The 19,248-nt window shown below is 36.7% G+C and overlaps 1 protein-coding gene across 2 annotated transcripts in view; it reads right to left on the minus strand.

The window, feature by feature from the left end:
- Window positions 1-19,248, minus strand: part of SBF2 (SET binding factor 2) — a 453,477-nt gene that overhangs the window by 50,976 nt on the left and 383,253 nt on the right. For both annotated transcript variants that reach the window (XM_060018483.1, XM_060018482.1), the window contains exons 19-26: window positions 18,693-18,955; window positions 16,890-17,062; window positions 15,979-16,052; window positions 14,324-14,519; window positions 11,104-11,231; window positions 9,554-9,729; window positions 6,967-7,112; window positions 4,775-4,973 (exon numbers count right to left, since the gene is read on the minus strand). In XM_060018483.1, the coding sequence (XP_059874466.1) occupies window positions 4,775-4,973; window positions 6,967-7,112; window positions 9,554-9,729; window positions 11,104-11,231; window positions 14,324-14,519; window positions 15,979-16,052; window positions 16,890-17,062; window positions 18,693-18,955 (1,355 nt within the window). The remainder of the gene's footprint in view (window positions 1-4,774; window positions 4,974-6,966; window positions 7,113-9,553; window positions 9,730-11,103; window positions 11,232-14,323; window positions 14,520-15,978; window positions 16,053-16,889; window positions 17,063-18,692; window positions 18,956-19,248) is intronic.

Here is a 19,248-nt window from a genome sequence, read left to right on the forward strand (position 1 = left end):
TAGCTCGTAAAGTTACAGGATATGATGCTGGGAAAATGAAAAACAGGCAAGAGACCTTGTTTTTAAAGATTACTAAGTACTAGAAGACAGGCAGCTTTCAGAGCATTTCTTTCCTTTAGTTTATTTAGAAATATTAGACCAAAGAGATTTCATATTAATAACCTCCTAACCTCTAATCCATGTCTTTTTTTGTGACTTTTTTTATTATGGTAAAATATACCTAACATGAAATTTAACATGTTAGCTGTTTTCTGTGCACAAATCAGTGACATTAATACTTAACCAGAGATACCTTGGAAGTATTCTGAAAACTTAGTACTTCCATGCTTCAGGAGGTTACAGGCTGTATTCTTCTAATACCACAAACTGATAAAGAGACCTAGCTACAGACATAATCATTCAAGAAGACTTGAAAAGCAGTTCCATTATTTAGGGCCCTCTATTTCTTTTTAGAAATCCATATCACTAGCACCTAGGTCAAGAAATGGACCATAACCAGCATCCCCTGTGTCACCTCCCAATCACTATTTCTCCCTCTTCCTCCTCAAAGATTATCACTATCCTTGACTGCTAACAACATGGATGAGTTTTGCCTGTTTTTTTTGAATAAAAAAGGAACGAATAGAATTTATTTTTTTGTGTCTGGCTTCTTTTGATCAACAGTATGTTTATGAGACCCATCCAAGCCTTTGCATATAACTGTAGTCTGTTCATTTTCATTGCTATATAGTAGCCCACTATGTGACTATACTATTTATCTATTCTTCTATTGTTGATTTTGAGTAGTTTCTAGTTTTTGACTATGTAAGAAACACGTTGCCATGAACATTCTTGCAGTTGTCTTTTGGGAGAACATATGCATTCCTAGATGGAGTAGAATTTCCAACAGATACATGACAGATTGTGCACTGTTCAATACATGTCTAGAAGTTTAGTAGATGCTGCCAGACAGCTTTCTAAAGCTGTTTAACCAATTTACAGTCACACCAGCAATAAAGAGTTCTACTTGCTCAACATTTTTACTAGCATTTTGTATTGCTGGTCTTTTAACTTTTAGCCATTTTTGCAGGTATAAAGCAGTCTCACTGGGACTTTAATTTGTATTTATCTGAAGACTAATAGGTTGAGCATTGTTGGAGGATGGAGGGAACCAAAAGTACCCATCAAACTGAGAAGGCATCTTGAGACTAAAAAATCAGACAGGCAGCTCCATATAATTAATGGATCAGTTTATTACAGGGTAACTAACTCATAGGGTGGGATCTAGCTCGGATGAATAATGATGAGGAAACATTCTCAACTGCATTCCAAGCCACTGAGGGGCCACTGGGACAATTTTATAGTTAACCTAGGGTATGGGGGTAGGTGCTTGAAACAGGATGTGCATTCTCAAGAGATATGAATAGGTAACTAGTCTCATGGGTACTGGGAATACTTATGGGAAGGTTTTCATCATTGTTTGGGGACTAACAGAGCATAGAGGCTACCTGGTCCTAATGATAATTAAACAATATCTATTAACTACAAAGCTCTTGATGACAGAGAAGTGATTCACTGCATAGTACAGTGCTTGGTAGGGTCAGCGAAAGACAGGAGAAACCGTAAGGGCCCAAGATGGCATCAGTTATGCTAACAGCCATACAAGCGTCTTTTCAGATATTTATTGCCCACCAGGATATCCTCACAAAAGAGGATATCCTCTGCCATTAGTTATTGCCTTTTTACTCTCTTAATGATGTCTTCTGATATATAAGACTTCTTAATTTATCAATTTTTTACTTTCTGGATAGTGTTTTTCCTGTCTTAAATCTTTCCCTACTTCAAGGTCATGAAGATATTCTCCTGTCTTCTGGAAGCTTTTAATTATTTTAACCTTTTACGGGTAGATCTACAGATCAATGGGAATTGATTTTTGTCTATGCAGTGTAAGGTAGAGGTCAAAATTAATTTTTTTCTTGTATGGATATCCAGCACCATATATTGAAAAAAACATCTTTTATCCACTGCTCTTAAGTGCTATCTTTATCTTAAACCCAGTGTTCTTATATGTTGAGATATTTCTATATTCCCTCTTTTGCTCTAGTGGTCTGTTTGTCTATTCCTGTGTACCTCCCATACTGCCTTAATTACTGTAGCTTTATAAGAAGTCTTGATATCCTGCAGTGTTATTCTATAAGACTATCCTGACTACCTCTAGCCTTTTGCATTTTAGTGTAACTCTTAGAATCATCTTTTCAATTTCTGTAAACATTTTTCTGGGATTTTGATTGGGACTGCATTGAATCTATAGATCAATGTCTGGAGAAATCACAGTTTTAGAATATTGAATATTCTAGTCCAAGAACATTAAATATCTATTTATTTGTATCTTTAATGATCCTTAATATTGTTTTGACTGTTCCATGTAGAGGTCTTACTCATCTTGTATTAGATTTATTCCTAAGTACTTAATGTTTTTTAGTGCGACTTTAAGTAGTATCAGTAGTACTAAAATAACATCATTTAAAATTTTATATTTTAATTATTTGTTTTTGGTACATATATGACTAATTTTTGTATAATGACCTTGTACCAGTGACCTTATTAAATTCTCTTATTAATATAACAAGTTTATCTGTTGATTCCTTCAGATTTTCTATGTGTATAATCAGATCATCTGTGAATAATACAGTTTTATTTCTTTCTTTTCAATCTTTCTGACTTCTATTATCTATTTTTCTAGTCTTTTTGTACTTCCTAAGACCTCTAGTACAACACTGACTGGAAGTGGTGATAGTGGGCATTCTTTTCCTGATCTCAGAGTACAAGTTTTCAATAGTTTACCATTAAGTAATTTTTGCTATAGGATTTTTTTAGACACTTAGGAGATTAAGGAGCTTCCCCTGTATTTCCAATTTGCTTAGGGTTCTTCTGTAAAAAATCATAAATATATATTACACTTTATAAAATGCTTTTCTGTATACAATGAACTTAAAACACTTCGTAATTCTTTTAATGTGGTGAACTATGCCGATTAATTTTCAATTGTCAAGCCAGTTCTGTATTTTTGTAATAAACTATACTTGTTTATAATAAATTCTGCATGAAATGAAACTTTTGTCATTATGAACCATCCTTTTTTATTGCTAGTAAAATTTTACTTTAAAAATCTACTTTAATATTTATATAGTGACAATAGGTTTTTTTAAAGGTAGTTTTGCATGGTGTATTCTTTCTGTTCACTTTCAACCTTTTTGTAATCTTGTACATTAGATAAAGCCCTTAAAAGCAGCATAAAGCTTAAAAAAATTCTGATTATCTTTTTCTTTTAATTGGAGCATTTATCAATTTATAAGTAACATAATTACTGATATATTTGAATTTAAATTTACCATCTTACTCTTTGCCTTCTATTTGTCCCATCTGTTCCATACTTCCTTTTCTCTCCTTTCTTGCCTTCTTTTGGATTATTTTTTATTATTCCATTTCCTTCCTTCTAATAACTTGAGGGATTTATGTTATTTAATATCACCATAAGTTCTTTATAATAAGTGTTCTAATAAGTGGTCTGTTAAGATTTTATTTTGTTTCTGACAGATTGAAATGATAAATAATGTCTGTTTTCTCACTGTCAGGTATGATTTTGATAGCAAGCTTCTCAAATAGTAGGACATCACGCCTTACACCTTCGCTTACACTTATATACAAACAGAATATAGTTAGAACGATAGAGTATCAGGAAAATTACTGCATACTCAACAAAATCACAGCCTTTCAGTACTTAATGCAAAAATTTTATCTGTCCCAAATCTCACACTATACTCCCAATCTGTTTCTCAAGTTTCACATTGGTATTTGTACATTTAAATTGTCATTTAAAATGAGATCTCTATCTTTGAGAACAGTAGGATTGAAACTAATAGTAACATTAAGACAACTTTCTAAGACATGTACAAGGCTTACAACTTACAAAGTACTTTCACAGCATTATTGTATTTAATCAAACCAGTAATTTATAAATGCAAAGAATAGAATTTACCTGGAAATGAAAATGATTAAACTTGTGGATGGTAGAAATGTAGTTTTAAAAGATATAAAGCATGGAATAGGGCTTAACAGATATACAAAACAGCAATAGACAAAAGAACAGAAAAAAGAACATGTGTTCATTTACATTCTTTAAGTAATATCTCCTGAAAAAATTCTAATTAGACAGCATGAGGAAACCCTACCTACACTTGGGTTAGCAAATTACAGCCTGTGGGCCAAAACTGGCCTTGCCCATTTATTTATGTGCCGTCTATGGCTGCTTCAGTGGCAGAGTTGAGTAGTTGCAATGAGAGAACATATACCCTGCAAAACTGAAAATATGTATGTACTATTTGGCCCTTTACAGAAAAAGTTTGCAGACCCCTGACCTATAGCAGATTTTCATCTCTCCTCTCTGCCTGGGCAAATTCTATTCTTACTCAAGTTATCTCAGACATGTTAGAAGAGAGGCAAATGGGAAGAGAAAGACAAATATGGGAAATTCATAAAGCGGACAAAAACTTTTACCATTCACTTTCTGATCTAATATAGGCACTGTTCAGTGATATAACTACTTCTGAGAATGTCAGTGAGATGCTTGCACATGCTGCATAAAAAGTGTCCCTTAAACACACATACCCCTGGACACCTTGCTCCTGTTTTCTAGCATCTCTCTTTCTCTCTGTGCTATGGATGCAAATAGCCCATTCAAGATGCAAATGGAAGGAAGGAAAGGTCTCTTTTTGGACACCACCAACAGACTTACCTCCGGCAGAGTGAGTACATCCTGTTGGAGGCAGTGATTCGAAAGTACTCTGGTTTTGAGCGAGAAGAGCTGCTACTTATGGTTCCCAAACCTAAACGCTGATAGTCTCTGAAACAAGCTTTTTCCACTAACTGTTCCATTGTAGATTTCTCCGAAGCCTTCAGGGTGGTACTTGTGGGGAGTTCACTATCATCTGAAACTGTGATGGCAGAAACAGGTTTTGAAGAAATGATAGCTCAAAGTAGAGGATTAAAAACTTCCTTCTGAAGAGGATACTTAACCAAGAGAGGTTTATATTAGGGCTAGAGGTGCTATGTATACCAAAATTAAATCATGTAACTTCTCTGAGGAATCATTATGCTTAAACATAAATTAAAACTGTAATAGTCAGGAAATAAAACATCAGGAGCTCAACTAACTCAAAGTGTCAGGGAAATTAACTCAAAATTTCTAAAAACAATCTAATTTTGAATTCATTACCCATATTTTTCTGTTTCAGTCAGGCTTGCTTATTAATGTCCACCTGTAGTGATTTCTGTTTAGGACTCTATAGAATAAACATTCATACTTTGTGAGAGACTAACCTGTCAGTAAAACTGATCTCTAACATGATCACTACACAAACTCATCATTCCAGGTTTCAGTTAACTTCAAACAGCATAAATTTTTATTAGAAATTTTTATATTAAGTAGAAGTTCACTAGTGGGAAATGACCTTTCTTAGGTATGAAGGAGTTGTATTTCGTAGAAGTTATATTTTGTCAGAGGATGTGGTATATATGGGAAACTCCCTCACAATTTTGCAATCGCAGGTTACAGAATCCTTTAAGATTTTAGATGTTGGAACAATTCCCAATAATGAAGTATTTTAGGGAGGATTTTAAAAAAAACAACATTCCTAATTGGTACTGCATGTTCTAACTAAAAAAAAAAAAAAATTTCCATGTTAAAGACTATCTTTACTTACTTCCCTGTTTATTTTTAAAGTGAGAGAAGTCAAATTAAGCTTTCAAAGTTTTTGGAAATGTACTCAAAGTTCTAAAGTCAAAGGGAATGATATGGCTCTCTTCCATTAAAAGGAAAAAAAAAACCCCAGCTTATCTCTATAAGACTTTGTGCTTTAGTTTGTGAACTTCACAATGCAAATATATCATTAGGTATCAGTTTTATTTGTGTTGGCCTCTTCAGAGGAGCAAAGAGCATTATATAATTTGGTCTTTTGGTGGAATAACTATCATAGAATAAGTTTTTGTTCTGTGAAGTCATAAAATCTTTGAATTAGAAGTCAATAGTGATGGGTAGCAGTAGTTTTTGTATGGCTTTCCATGTGACTGTGAGAAGCCAGGGTTCCAATAAATGGTCTTTTCACTGCCCCCAGAGGCAAGCCCGTAGATACACATACTGAAATGGAGACCTTTAGCTAGTGAGCTCTCTAAAGGTGAGGTTTCTATCTTTAAAATGTTCTTGTTGTTATTAGTAGGAGTAAAAGTAGCAGTTGTATAATCACTGATTGAGTCTAAGAGCCTGAGAAAGAAAAGGGTACAATGGCATCCTCTCTATTAGACCAGATTCTCTCTAGTGTTAATTCCATAAGCATACTTGACACTAGGTTAAGGAATAACCTTTTGCTGCTAGTTTTCTGCCTTTATTTTCCTGACGGAGAGTTATCTCCACTTCCCAGATTCTGCTCTTTTAAATATTTAGCAGGCACTTTTTTCTTATCATCTAAGAGTGCCTTCATCTTAGGCCCCCATTTTGATTAAGAGCACCCACAATGTTCTTACCAAAACCTCAAATCTTCAACTTTGAATATTTAATGCCCTTATTTCCTTATTCTTATTCCATAACAATAACATATGGGGGACTACTTTATACCTAAATTTTCTATGTAGCGGGGTTTCTTTCTTTTTCCCTTTAATGAGACCCACGTAACAGTGGCCAATCAGCTCTATGGATTTGGTAGAGGAGGAATATAACTTAACAAAATCTTATCTGAACAATGGAATATTGGGAAAATAAAAATTTTTTTTTTCCAGTTCTGAGAAGCTGGTAAGTGCCTCTCATCTTATTAGATAGATCTAGGTTTTTGAGAGTCAGGTTTAAGTGCAACTATGTCTTAGTCTCTTGTTCTTACTCATATAAGAAGAAAGATACAAAGTTCATTCATGAAGGAAAAACAAGTTCTTACATACCAGATATGTCATCCTCTTCATTCCATCCAGGACGGTTCACTCTCTCTTCCACAATTGTCCCTGTCCTCCTCTTCAATAAATACTGCCGCCCAATCGTCATTTTCCCTGCCCTTTTGGCACCTTTCACAATTGTTTTTGAGAAGGTGCTACAAGTCACAAAACCAAAGAGAATGTCAATTTAATATGAAGATGCCACTTATATTTTTTGATACCTATGTTGCTCAACTTGTTTCTTCTCTATTCCCACAGCCACTAGCATTGTCCAGACCTTCATTAAGCCTCTCTTTCTTTAGATCACTTTTTATATGTCAGCAGACTAATTTCCCATAAAACACTGCTGTCATCAGGACACTGTTTTAGGCAAAAAGTGCAAGAACCTAGAGTGGGACACAAACTACTTATCATTCCCCATCTAAACTCCTCAGTTTGGCTTTTTGGTCAAGCATGTCCTTAACCTACTCTGGTTATCCATGCCACTCCCCCCACCAGTTCCCATAGACTATGCTTGCGGAAGTCCTCCTCCATGGAAAGCCAGCCTGCCTCCTTCTCTGCTGATTCAAACTCTCTACTAACTCATAAGTTTTTCTTTAAGATCTTGACAATTATAACTGGCAACACCTTTACTTATTTCTTAAGTGTTTTAAATGTGTATGTGTGGTGTCCTGCCTTCTGACACTAGAAGCCTTCTGAGATACAGAAAAGAGTAAAATCATTCCCCTCTTTGAGAGGAGAAAAAATAAGAAACCAGAAATTTGAGTATCCTTTTGAGAGTCAGCTTTAATTAAAGAGAAACTAGGATTTAAGTCATTTGGACCTAAAAGTACTTTATTTAAATGGTTTACTTTTTCTTGCTGATAGAAATTCTGGGTATAGATATCTACAATTCAAAGAATTAAACAAAGAACCTATTTCCTGAATAATCATATTGAGATGAAGGTTTCAAGTAAGATTGTTTTTGATTATGTTCTTCTTTATTGCAAAGAACAGAACTCTTTTTGTGTTTTCTTGTCATTCGATGAAAGGTGGTAAGGATTCTTTTGTTGTCAAATAGTTTTGCCAGTCCTTGTCTTTAGTGATCTGAAGTGTAAATCTGAGGGTTATGAGCATGTTTTACATAGTTGTTAGAAATCACAGAATACTGGTACTTCCTAAATTAAGCCTATTGTGAATCACTTCAGGTGTAACTTAAACTTAATGGGATTTTTGAATTTTTTCCAGCTAGAGCTATATCTTTTGTTTTATATATGCAAGACAATTCTAAGATATTTAAGAATTTAAAATTGCTATATCTCTGTTGTAGCTTGACAGAATCAGCTTGATTTTATAGATATATATAACCAACCCCCCCCGACAGTTTCTAAACATAAAACACCATACAAAACTTTGTTTCTTCCATAGAGGGCTGAGATAATGAATATCACAGGCTCCCCTGTGACCCCACAGTGCTAAGATAAGATGCTTAGCTCACCATTGTAATTGCCTAGAAAGCTGCTCATACTTCTTCAGCATCTCATATCTGGCTATGCGTGGTCTCTTTTGCTCACCAGGTAACAACGGTACAAGTGGCTAGCTATGCAGTTTAGAAATGACTCAAATCACCTATAATCCCCAACCTATCCCACTTTCAGGCAAAAAGAAGGCCTTTTCTCCAAAATCTGCAGAGTAGTCCCTAATATGTAATTTGTACTAGCAGATGTCCAAATTCCAGGTGTTTGATGATGAATGGACTGAAATGTTAAGACTTATATTTTATCACTAACTGAAGAGAATTTTAAAGCAATTGTTATTTTGTAATAACTGAAATTTAAAAGTTTCAACATGAATTCCTCAACATTTTCATCAGAAAATAAGTATTCCTACTAAAGAAATATGACAAGTAAATGCAATGCCTGATCCTGGATTGGATCCTGTACCAGACAGAAAAAAAAGTAGCTGTAAAGGCTCATAAGCAAAATTTGAATATGGAATCTGGGTTAGGTAAAAGTTTTATGACAATTAAATTTCCTGGTTGTGATTACTGTACTGTGGTTATATAAGATAATGTCTTTGTTCTTAGGAAATGTATACTGATGTATTTAAGGATAAAGGGGCATTATATATGTAACGCAAATGGTTTAGAAAAAATATATATATGAGAGAGAAAATGGTAAAGAAAATGGAATAAAACAAACAACTGGTGAATCTGGGTAAAGGGTATACAGGAATCCTTTGTACTATGTTGTAACTTTTCTATAAATTTGAAATTATATCTAAATAAAAAGTTACAAAAATGAAAAAATAAACATTCTCATCTCTAGACCAGAGCAAAACTGTCTACTAGGCCTGGATATTAATGAAAACTGAAGTTAGAAAGCGATCAGTACAGGAAAAAGGGAAAACAGAATTTCACATTCTAAAAATGCATCATGAGCAATGGACATGATTGTTACATATATTGATGCTGCTGTTCCATAACTCCTGAGCTTGGTTCAATGGGTGTGACAAAACAGCAAACAAAAAGAACAGTCACATATTGACCCAAAAGATAGGTCACTTCGCCTGACAGTCAACTATGGGAGGGCTGAAATGAAGAAACCTGTCTTCTTACCGAAAGGAAGTGTTCTTTTCCTTCTGCTTGGGTAAAATTATTTGTGGGGTAGTTTGTCCAGCAGCAAAAGCAAAGGTGGTAAAAATGGACTGAGGATAACGAAACTTCATCAGCTGTTTCTTAAAGATCTCTACTACTTCTGGACTCACTTCTTCATCAAATGCTACTTTAATCAACTAGGGACAAAAGAAATTAAACATATCAGAAACATTAAGGATTTCCAGATAGCTTCCCCCAAATTACTGAAATAACAAAAAAATAATAATACTAAATGGCAAGAGTTTCGAAGTTGAAGGGACCTTGGATATCATGCAATAAAATTTAAAAATTTCAAAAATAAAAAAGGCTCAGAAAGGTTTACTTGTTATAGATGGTTAGTTGGCAAGGAAAATCGTGTATCTTGAAGTTGAGTTTCTTTAAGACTATCTTTTCTCAATTTCTTTTCTTTTTTTTTTTTTTTTGGTTGAGCCACACAACTTGTGGGATCTTAGTTTCCTGATCAGGGAATGAACCCAAGGCCCTCGGCAGTGAAAGCACAGAGTCCTAACCACTGGACAGCCAGGGAATTCAAGACTATCTTTTCTATGATGGGATAGGGAAATTAACTTATAGTGGCTGGAGTAGGAAACATGTCCTTCTCATTTATTAACTGTTGGTTCTAGATAGGGAATTTGGCCTAAGAAGGTCTCTTCCTACCCAGAGATACTATAAACCTAGGAAGAAAAAATTCAGTTTGACTAGAATCCTACCCAGTAGACCCATGCAGCATTCTAGTTTAGAGTCCTTTGGCAGTTGGAATAGTGAAGTAATCTCTAGGAGGTCAGTACTCTCAGGTGACCAGAGAAGGTCTGGGCCTAGAGATCAGCAGACTTACATTTCACACAATTAGCATATGGAGGTACTAGGGAGGGCTTCTTGCCTGGAAGGAACGAGGCAAGAACTGGAACCCCTGCAAATCTGAGAAGTCAGAGACAAGGCAGGAAGAGTGAGAAGAGCACAATGTCGCAGACCGAGAATTATAAAAAAAGGAAAACTAAGAAAAGATCACTCTTCCAAGTGTCTGGTTTGCATCAATAATTTCACAAGTTCTGATACGTTCAGAGCTCCCTGAAAAAACCTTTGCTTCATCAGGGGTTACTTAGAACCTTAGACCTAGCTATAATTCTCAGAGCTCTACCTTTTCCACAGAAGAGCCACAGGGCATTTCCTTCTGAAATAGATCCCAAGAGATGCTTTCTGTCTAAAGACTTTATCAAACCCAAACTAAGGTATGACTTGGCACAGAATAAGAGTCAACTGTGTGTGTCTGAATTTCTAAGATCACTGAATATCAACAGATAATGTTATTACTCTGAGTTGACTGCAGGGCTCAGGAAATGGAGGATTAAATCCAATACCATTCAAGAGTTGACTCAATCAAAGATTACCCTCTCAGACCCTCTAATTCTCCTCATCCTCTAACTCCTGACCATATGATCAAAAGAAAGTGGCCATGACATCATTTGTAGAAAACTTTTAAACAGCAGACAAATGGCTCCCTTTCTTAATACCTGAAAAGATGCTGATGTGATCTGCAGTCCTTCTTGCATGTTCTGTTGTAGCTGGTTCTGCATTGCGATCTTCTTCTCCTTGGTGATGGAGGCAATGGGAAAACTTCGCACAACTGTCTGCTCACCAACTATAGGAAGACAGGGTACAGACTAAGCAACAGCACTTTACAGCTCATTTATTTTTTAAAAATAAATTTATTAATTTATTTTTGGCTGCATTGGGTCTTTGTTGCTGCATGCGGGCTTCTCATTGTGGTGGCTTCTCTTGTTGCGGAGCACAGGCTCTAGGCACGCGGGCTTCAGTAGTTGTGGTGTGTGGGCTCAGTAGTTGTGGCTCACGGGCTTAGCTGCCCCGTGGCATGTGGGATCTTCCCGGACCAGGGCTCGAACCCGTGTCCCCTGCATTGGCAGGCGGATTCTTAACCACTGCGCCACCAGGGAAGCCCTTTTCTAGAGCTCTTTTTTAGAGTCTCTGCGCTCATTTCACCAGCCTCTGCCGGAGAAATGTGTCTGGAGAGGACAATGTCCAGGAATGCAGTGAGAGAAAGTGCCACGACTCTAGAATCGCATTCATTAGTTTTGTTGCATGGCAATTCATTCCTGAGAAAGAATCCTTTCCCAGAATGAAGGAACTGTCCCAGCCTGCCAGGCTTCATTCTAGTTCCCCAGCCTATTATGTGCCACACAAGATCATCTGGTTTAAGGTATCTTATAGGAAGGGTAGGTTTTATACAGAAGAAAAGAAGTATCTTCAAATATTGAAAAGACACTTATCATATTTAATGTAATAATAAAGCAAAACAGAAAAGATTGTTAAAGTTTGTTTCTGTATAAAGGTGCTATACTATGTATATGTGCCTTCAGAAGATATATGATTGGGCTTAGGCCCAAGATTTTCAGGAGTTTAAATATTAAAGCAAGAAAGGGAAAATACAAATAATTATTTATCAACTACCTGAGGGTATGAAGATGAGCATCTAGAAAAGAAGCAGCACACATGAAGCTTCCCTTGGAGAGCTCACAGTTCCCCATGGGGGAGGAAAGTCACATGCAGAACACAGAATACAACAACATGCAATTAGCTCCTAGGTTTGAGGGAACACGGCTTTAAATATTTCAGAAGGGGAGAAGACTTCTGCACGCTAGATGGCTAGAGACTGATTCCTGGAAGAAGTGAGAGAGAAGGTGAGCGTTGAAGAGAATGTAGGTTTGGATCTGCAGAGGGGGAAAGGGTGGGCATTTCAGGCAGTGGTACAAGTAACAGAAAGGAGGAGCAATGGGCAAGGCCCCTCAGCTAGTAAGCCAAAGGGGGTGAGATTTAAACTAGGTTTATCTGACTTAAGAGCCCATATATTAAGTAATCTACTTATTATTATCAGAATTCCTCAGTCCCTGAACTTTTGAATTCCTAACCTGGAAAATTCTCTTATATTAGACTCGTACCTAGAGCCTAAACAAAATCAAGACATACACAGGATTTAAGTTCTAAGATGTATTAAATGACTTATATAACACATGTCAAATGATCAGATTTCTATGTGGCATTAAAGGAGAAATTTTAAAATTTAAATTAACTTAAAAAGAGAAATAAAAGAGGCAAATACAAAACTTTTCTCTGATGAAAATAATTTTCCTAAAATGTGAAATTAACCCAAAAATTGTCAGGAAAAAACAAGAGACCAATACAAGCTTTCACACTAAATATGGCTTTGATTTCTTTAAAAGACATAAATTAGAGCAATTTAAATGACCAAGTATCTCATATATTTATATGCCCAAAATATATGTTTATGGCCACTGAGCTCACAAAGGTTTTAGTAAAAAAATGCTTTAAGTACTAGATATTTAGTTTTAAAAATACACTTGCTTACAAATACAAATGTAATTTATTTACAGTAACATGACAGGAGAGGATTGAGAAATTTTGCTCTCCTTTTCACTCTTTTTCAAAAGAGCACAACTATTCCTGCTGATTCATTTTCTTTATTGAATTTTACAAGCTTTTTGCTTTTCATGTGGTAAGCAATCTTTATGACCAATAAACCATCTTGATTCTATCTAAGCAAGGGATTATACAACTGTGAGATGTTGAAGATAATACAGTTTATAAATCTGAATTCCACTGTCTAACAAAGTGCATAACACATAGTACACACTCATCAAATGCTATTGAATAAATAATTTCAGATGAGGAAAGAATTCTAGTGACCATTTATCCCAATGTTTCTCAATCCTCAGTATGTAACAAAAATACACAGATGCCTGGGGGGGGTTCCCCCTCCTAGAATCCTATTACAGATTCTAATTCAATTGTTCGAGAGTTAGGCCCAGAAAAAAACCTTTTTTTCTAAAGCTTCCCAGATAATTCATGTACGCAGGCAAGGCTGAGAGCGACTGCATTATCACCAAGCAAGCCCAATTCCCTAATTTTATCAAAGGGGAAATTGAAACTCAGAGAGGTTAGGGGACTCACTTAAGATATCAAGATTGGTCAACAGTGATCTAAACCTGAGCTTCTTGATTTGGAGTCCAATAATTTTACCTAAAACCTTATATGCTTTTCCTATCAACCAGAATAGTTTATATAGAGATTTAAAAAAGATAATTCAGACTTGATAAGGTATGCTATTCCTTGCTAATACAGAAGATTGTATAGCGTAGTAGTAAGTAGAAGTTGAGGGAGTTTAGTGAATAGAAGAGAGGTATCTTCTTAGAAGAGAGGTCTGCTGAATAGAAGAGAGGTCTGCTAAGAGAGGAATGGGGTTAGTTGAAATGGAATGAGAGAAGTGGGGTTAGTTAGTTAGTGCTGTACAGCCCTGCAATGCTTAGCACACCCTTCCACAAAAGGGATCATGAGTCTGGAAAACCTCAGCCTTACAGTTTACTGCAGGACTCAGAAGGTGGGGCAAATCAGCAGAGGATGTTAGTAGCTAGATACTATGAATATCCCTAAGTCACAAAATGCTGCCTCATGAAATTATTATAGTTTCAGTGGATGAACCGTGGTTTGCTCTCTAGAAGATACCTTTGGTTCTTCAAGTAAGAATCTATGATCCAAATTATTATTAGCTTTGACAGACAAAAGTTCTAAAAAAAATCTGTGTAGTAAAAAGGCTTACTCTGAATCTGAACTGACTCGCAAATCACTGCACACAGATGGAATCGAAGCCTCATGCAGCACACAGATAACCCTGTTCTGATGGCATTATATGAGCCATACCTAGCTGATCATGGGGAGTCCCTCTGAACAGAATTCTGTATGTGGTGAGGAACAAGGCTCCTTCTGCTGGCAGGAGCTGAGGGCCTCCAAGAAGGCCTCCAGTGGCTTCTTCTCTTCCATCAGGATCCAGCAGGACTCGAAGACCTTCACAAACAATTTCTTCTCCAGGCAGTAGAGCAGGTCTAAGAATCTTGGGCTAGCAACAGAGAAAGTTAATTTAAACACAACTCTAGTGGGATTTCCAACCCTTAGACCAAGGTTATCTTTGCAGTTACAGAGCTAAAAAATTTGAGCCAGACTTCCCAAGTAGTCAAAATGAGTAAACAGATTTGGGAAGAGGCAGAAATGATGTTTCTATATCCAAATGCAAAAAGATTCTTCTCAGCATTGCTTATTCACAGTAAAATCACTGGAAATTACTAAACATTTTGAGATACCTATTCAATGGAACATTTTGCAACCATTAAAAAGAATGACATGGATCTATATATGTGAACATAGAAAGATGCCAGAATACATGGCTAAGTAAAAAAAGAGCTACCAACCAGTGTGTATATTATGATCCCCTTTTAGAATATGAACCAAACTGTTAAAGGTGGTGCTATCATGGTTAAGAGTAGAGGTCGGGGTGAGGAGGACCATGGGGGACTTTCATTTTGTACAATGTGTGCTTCTTTAATGTTTCAATTTTATACAAAAGCATTGTTACTTTGAAAATTGAAAAAACAAATATTTTTTAAAAATGGATGCATCTTTGAAGAGCCTTTCTTAGCCTTTTATAAAGATTAACACAAAAAATGGCCAAGCTATGACCATTTATACATCTTGGGAAGTAAGGAACCACATGATACACTTCCCTGAAGGGTTCAAAACAATCCATCTCTCCTGAAGATATAATACGCTTATTATTTTTTTTTTACTGAGCAATAAAAACTATATAAATCAGCACTATTCTTTTTGTTGGCTCTAGGAACCTCAGAGCTAAATGTAAAGCCAAAGTATAATGATCACTGTGTGTCAGATTTCTGATAGAATTATCTCTCCTTTCCATCTGGCTTCTGATTTCTCCTTTGAATTTATTTTTAGTAGTTCTCTTATACAGGTAAGAGGGTCTTGAACCCTGGTCCCACAGAGTGGTGCCAGACTAACTGCAAAATAATCATCTGGGAGGCTTGTTAAAGTACAGATTCCCAGGCCAAGTCCCAGGGTACTCCTATTCAGGAGGCTGGGCTGGGATTCAGGCCTCTCAATTTTTAATAGACTTCCCAGATGTTTGCGATGTATGCTTGTAATGCATACAGATTCAGGAACCTGGTGATTTTATGGTAATTGCCTTAAGTCATTTTTGGGGGGAAAGAGGCAGGGCATAAAATCGTGGCTTGGGCTTGGAAGTTAGAACGTTCATAATTTATGCCTCGCCTATAAAAGTAGACTCAACAAGAGGTTATGATTGCTCCTTTGTTGATCCACTATTCTGTTTCACTATACTTTTTTATGAGGATCTACATGTAAACTCCTCTCAAAGTTTAATGCATCATTAAAACTAGAGCTGGTCTCTGTAGAAGGTTAGAAGGTACTTTCTGGGGCACAACTGTCTACTGTTGCTATTTTTAAGAGATTTTATACTCTGAAAGCATGTAGTCTGGAATAATTACCTTCTGTATAGGTGGAAGTCTTCTACTCTCTCGATGCACTGCTTCTAGGGTTTCAACGTGCATAGCTACAATTCCTGGGATGAATCAGAGTATTCAAAATGAAAGAGTACCAAACAAGCAGAATTAAAACAAATTCTGGATATTTTAGAATTAAAAACTAATCATAGTTTGGTGGTTCCTCAAAAAGTTAAACACAGAATTACCATATGACTCAGTAATTCCACTCCGAGGTATATACCCAAAAGAACCGAAAATAAGACTCAGATACTTGTACATGAATATTCATAGTAGCACTGTTCACAACAGCCAGAAGGTCAAAACAATCCAAGTGTCCATCAACAGATGAATGGATAAATAAAATGTGGTATATCCATACAATTACAGTATTATTCAGTCATAAAAGGAAATGAAGTTACAATACCTGCTACAACTGGATAAACCTTGAAAACATTATGCTCAATGAAATAAACCAGACACAAAAGGACAAGTGTTATATGATTTCACTTATATGCAGTATCTAGAATAGGCAAATTCATAGAGATAGAAAGTAGATTAGAGGTAACCAGGGGCTAGAGGGTGGAGAATGGGGAGCTGTTGCTTAATGGGTACAGAGTGTCTGTTTGGGGTGATGAAAAAGTTTTGGTAATAGACAGTTGGTGACAGTTGTACAACATTGTGAATATAATTAATGCCACTAAATTTTACACTTAAAAAAGTTTAAAATGGCAAATTTTATGATATATTTTACTATAATTTAAAACTATTGAAAGAAACCAATTGAAACAAAAAATAAATAGCAGGCTAAACTACATGGAAGCCAAGTATTATGCTGGAGAAAACAGACCCATAAGAATAATTCTTATTCAGTTATCTCTAATATTCTGGTTCTCTGATATCTGCAAAGTGATTACCTGGTATCATGCAATGCAGGCTCTTGATGTGATCCTGAGTAACTCCACTCTCTGTACAAACTTTGTCAATAAACCGGGTAATGAAACGCACAACAGAATTGGCAATGTCATTATTCTCTGAATCTTCAAACCCACTTTCTGTATCATAGCTCTCAGCTACACTTCCTGCAATACTAAGAAAGTCAAGGAAAGAAATCATGGTCAGTAAAACAAATGACTACTATATCACAGTGATCTTCCACAGCAATTTAAATTTGCTCAAAGGGATGTATACTCAAGTAGAAACCTCACTTAACTCCATGGCTTCTCTATAAGTGATAGTGGTGAAACACGATGTTCTGTTTGCCGACATTTGGAAGCTATTGTCAGGCATTGTTCTTTGGATCCAGATTTGTTTTTGTAAGGAATACCTTCTGTCATTTTTCTAAGAGGAACTCACGAACCACAGAAAATAAAACAAAAAGAGACTTTAAATTTTATCTGATACTTGGACCTTCTAAAAAAACTTGTCCTTCCAAATTAATTGCCACATGGAGCCAGACAAAGTAATATGGCTATCTTTGGCCTTTGGCAACCGGGGGACATGTCCCTGGTAGGCAAAGTAAAAGAACTTTTTTCAGCAAGTAGCATATTTTTCCAAATGGAAGAACAAAATTGTCCTATGAACCCTTCTCTTGCCAATATTCTTCTTTCTGTCAGTGAATCACAACCATTTTGGTCACTTTGAAACCATCATTTGTCTGTAGGTGATACAAATCATGCAAAAGAAGGGAATAAATTTGAAATGGAGCAGATGTGAAAGTGTAATACCTGCCCGTGTTGCTTTTTTTTTTTTTTTAATTCAATAAATACTCCTGCCTCCTATGACTTCTTTTAGACTGCTAGTCATGGAAAAGACTCACTGCCAATTCTAAACTACTCACTTCTCTTTCTTCCAAATCCAACCACATTAGCTGAATCAGTGTTAGAAGTAAAGCAAAGCAATGAATTTGGCCATCACACCATCCCAAAGCATTAACAAACTTAGGTGTCTTAGCCACTCACTATGTAAATCAGATTGTAGAAAATGTCATGAAAGAAAAAAAAGGTATGAGCAAGTGATGGATGTGTTACTTAAGACAAGGAAGTCAGGAAGGCCTCTCTGGGTGGGTGACATTAGAGCAGAGAACTAAATGAAGTGAGGGAGTGATTCTTATGACTATTTCAGGAAGAGTATTCCAGATTGCAGGAACAAGAAGTACAAAGGCCCTGAGGCAGTATCATGCCTCGAATGTTGAACAGGGATACCAGTTTCATTGACGGAAGAGTGATAGGAAATAAGGTCTGAGCAATAGCCAGGGGCCAGATCCTGTTAGGCCTTATGGTTTTATTCTCAGTGGTATGGGAAGTAGTAGGGTTAAGAGCAAGGAATGGTTGAGGACATGATTACAGGCAAATGCAATGGATAAACTGAGGAAAAGGAGGGCCAAGAAACAAATAATCACTTTGACAAGAAGGAGTTCATTAGTAATTTTCCAGAGTGCTTTCTGTAAATTGCTGTGGTGGAAAGTGACTGAAGGGCTGGATCAGTAGTGGTTGAGACATTTGAAAAATCAGAGGTCATGAAAGAGAAGAGAGTATGGGAGGTGATTAACAATAGTTGGATGTAGTGAAAGTCTTTTAATAGAGAAAAGCTGAGCAAGTCTGAAGATGAGGAAAATGGTTGCTTTTTGAAATATGTATAGCAATATTTGCCCGAAATACTTTATATTCTGTGCTAAGCCAAGAAGAATAGGAGGGTCTCTGTGTGTCCACATTTGGTACCTGTTTGTGACAATGCTGTTGCTCCCACTTTCCCAGTCTCCTGGTGCTGATGTTCTTAGGAGCTTGTTTTTACTTGTGTCTAGTGGAACTAGCAGATTGACCATGAGGTTTGCAAAGTGAATGGCCTGACTGAAGACAGTGCTTTCCTCACGTTGCACCAGCTCCTGCTGAGCTGATTTGCTCAGAGTAGGCCAAAGGCGTAGCTGCTCGGCTGCCAGGTCCATTGCTGTCTTCTCCTGATATTGGTCATCAGGCAGTTTACCCTAAAAACCAAAGCAAAAATATCCAAATCTGGGACTTCCCTGGTGGTGCACTGGTTGAGAGTCCGCCTGCCAATGCAGGGGACACGGGTTCGATCCCTGGTCTGGGAGGATCCCACATGTTGCAGAGCAACTGAGCCCGTGCGCCACAACTACTGAGCCTGCGCTCTGGAGCCCGTGCGCCACAGCTACTGAGCCCGCATGCTGCAACTACTGAAGCCCGTGCTCCCTAGAGCCTGTGTTCCACAACTACTGAGCCCACGTGCTGCAATTACTGAAGCCCTCGCACCTAGAGC

The sequence above is a fragment of the Delphinus delphis genome, chromosome 8 (genome assembly GCF_949987515.2).
Source record: "Delphinus delphis chromosome 8, mDelDel1.2, whole genome shotgun sequence".
Lineage (NCBI taxonomy): Eukaryota > Metazoa > Chordata > Mammalia > Artiodactyla > Delphinidae > Delphinus > Delphinus delphis.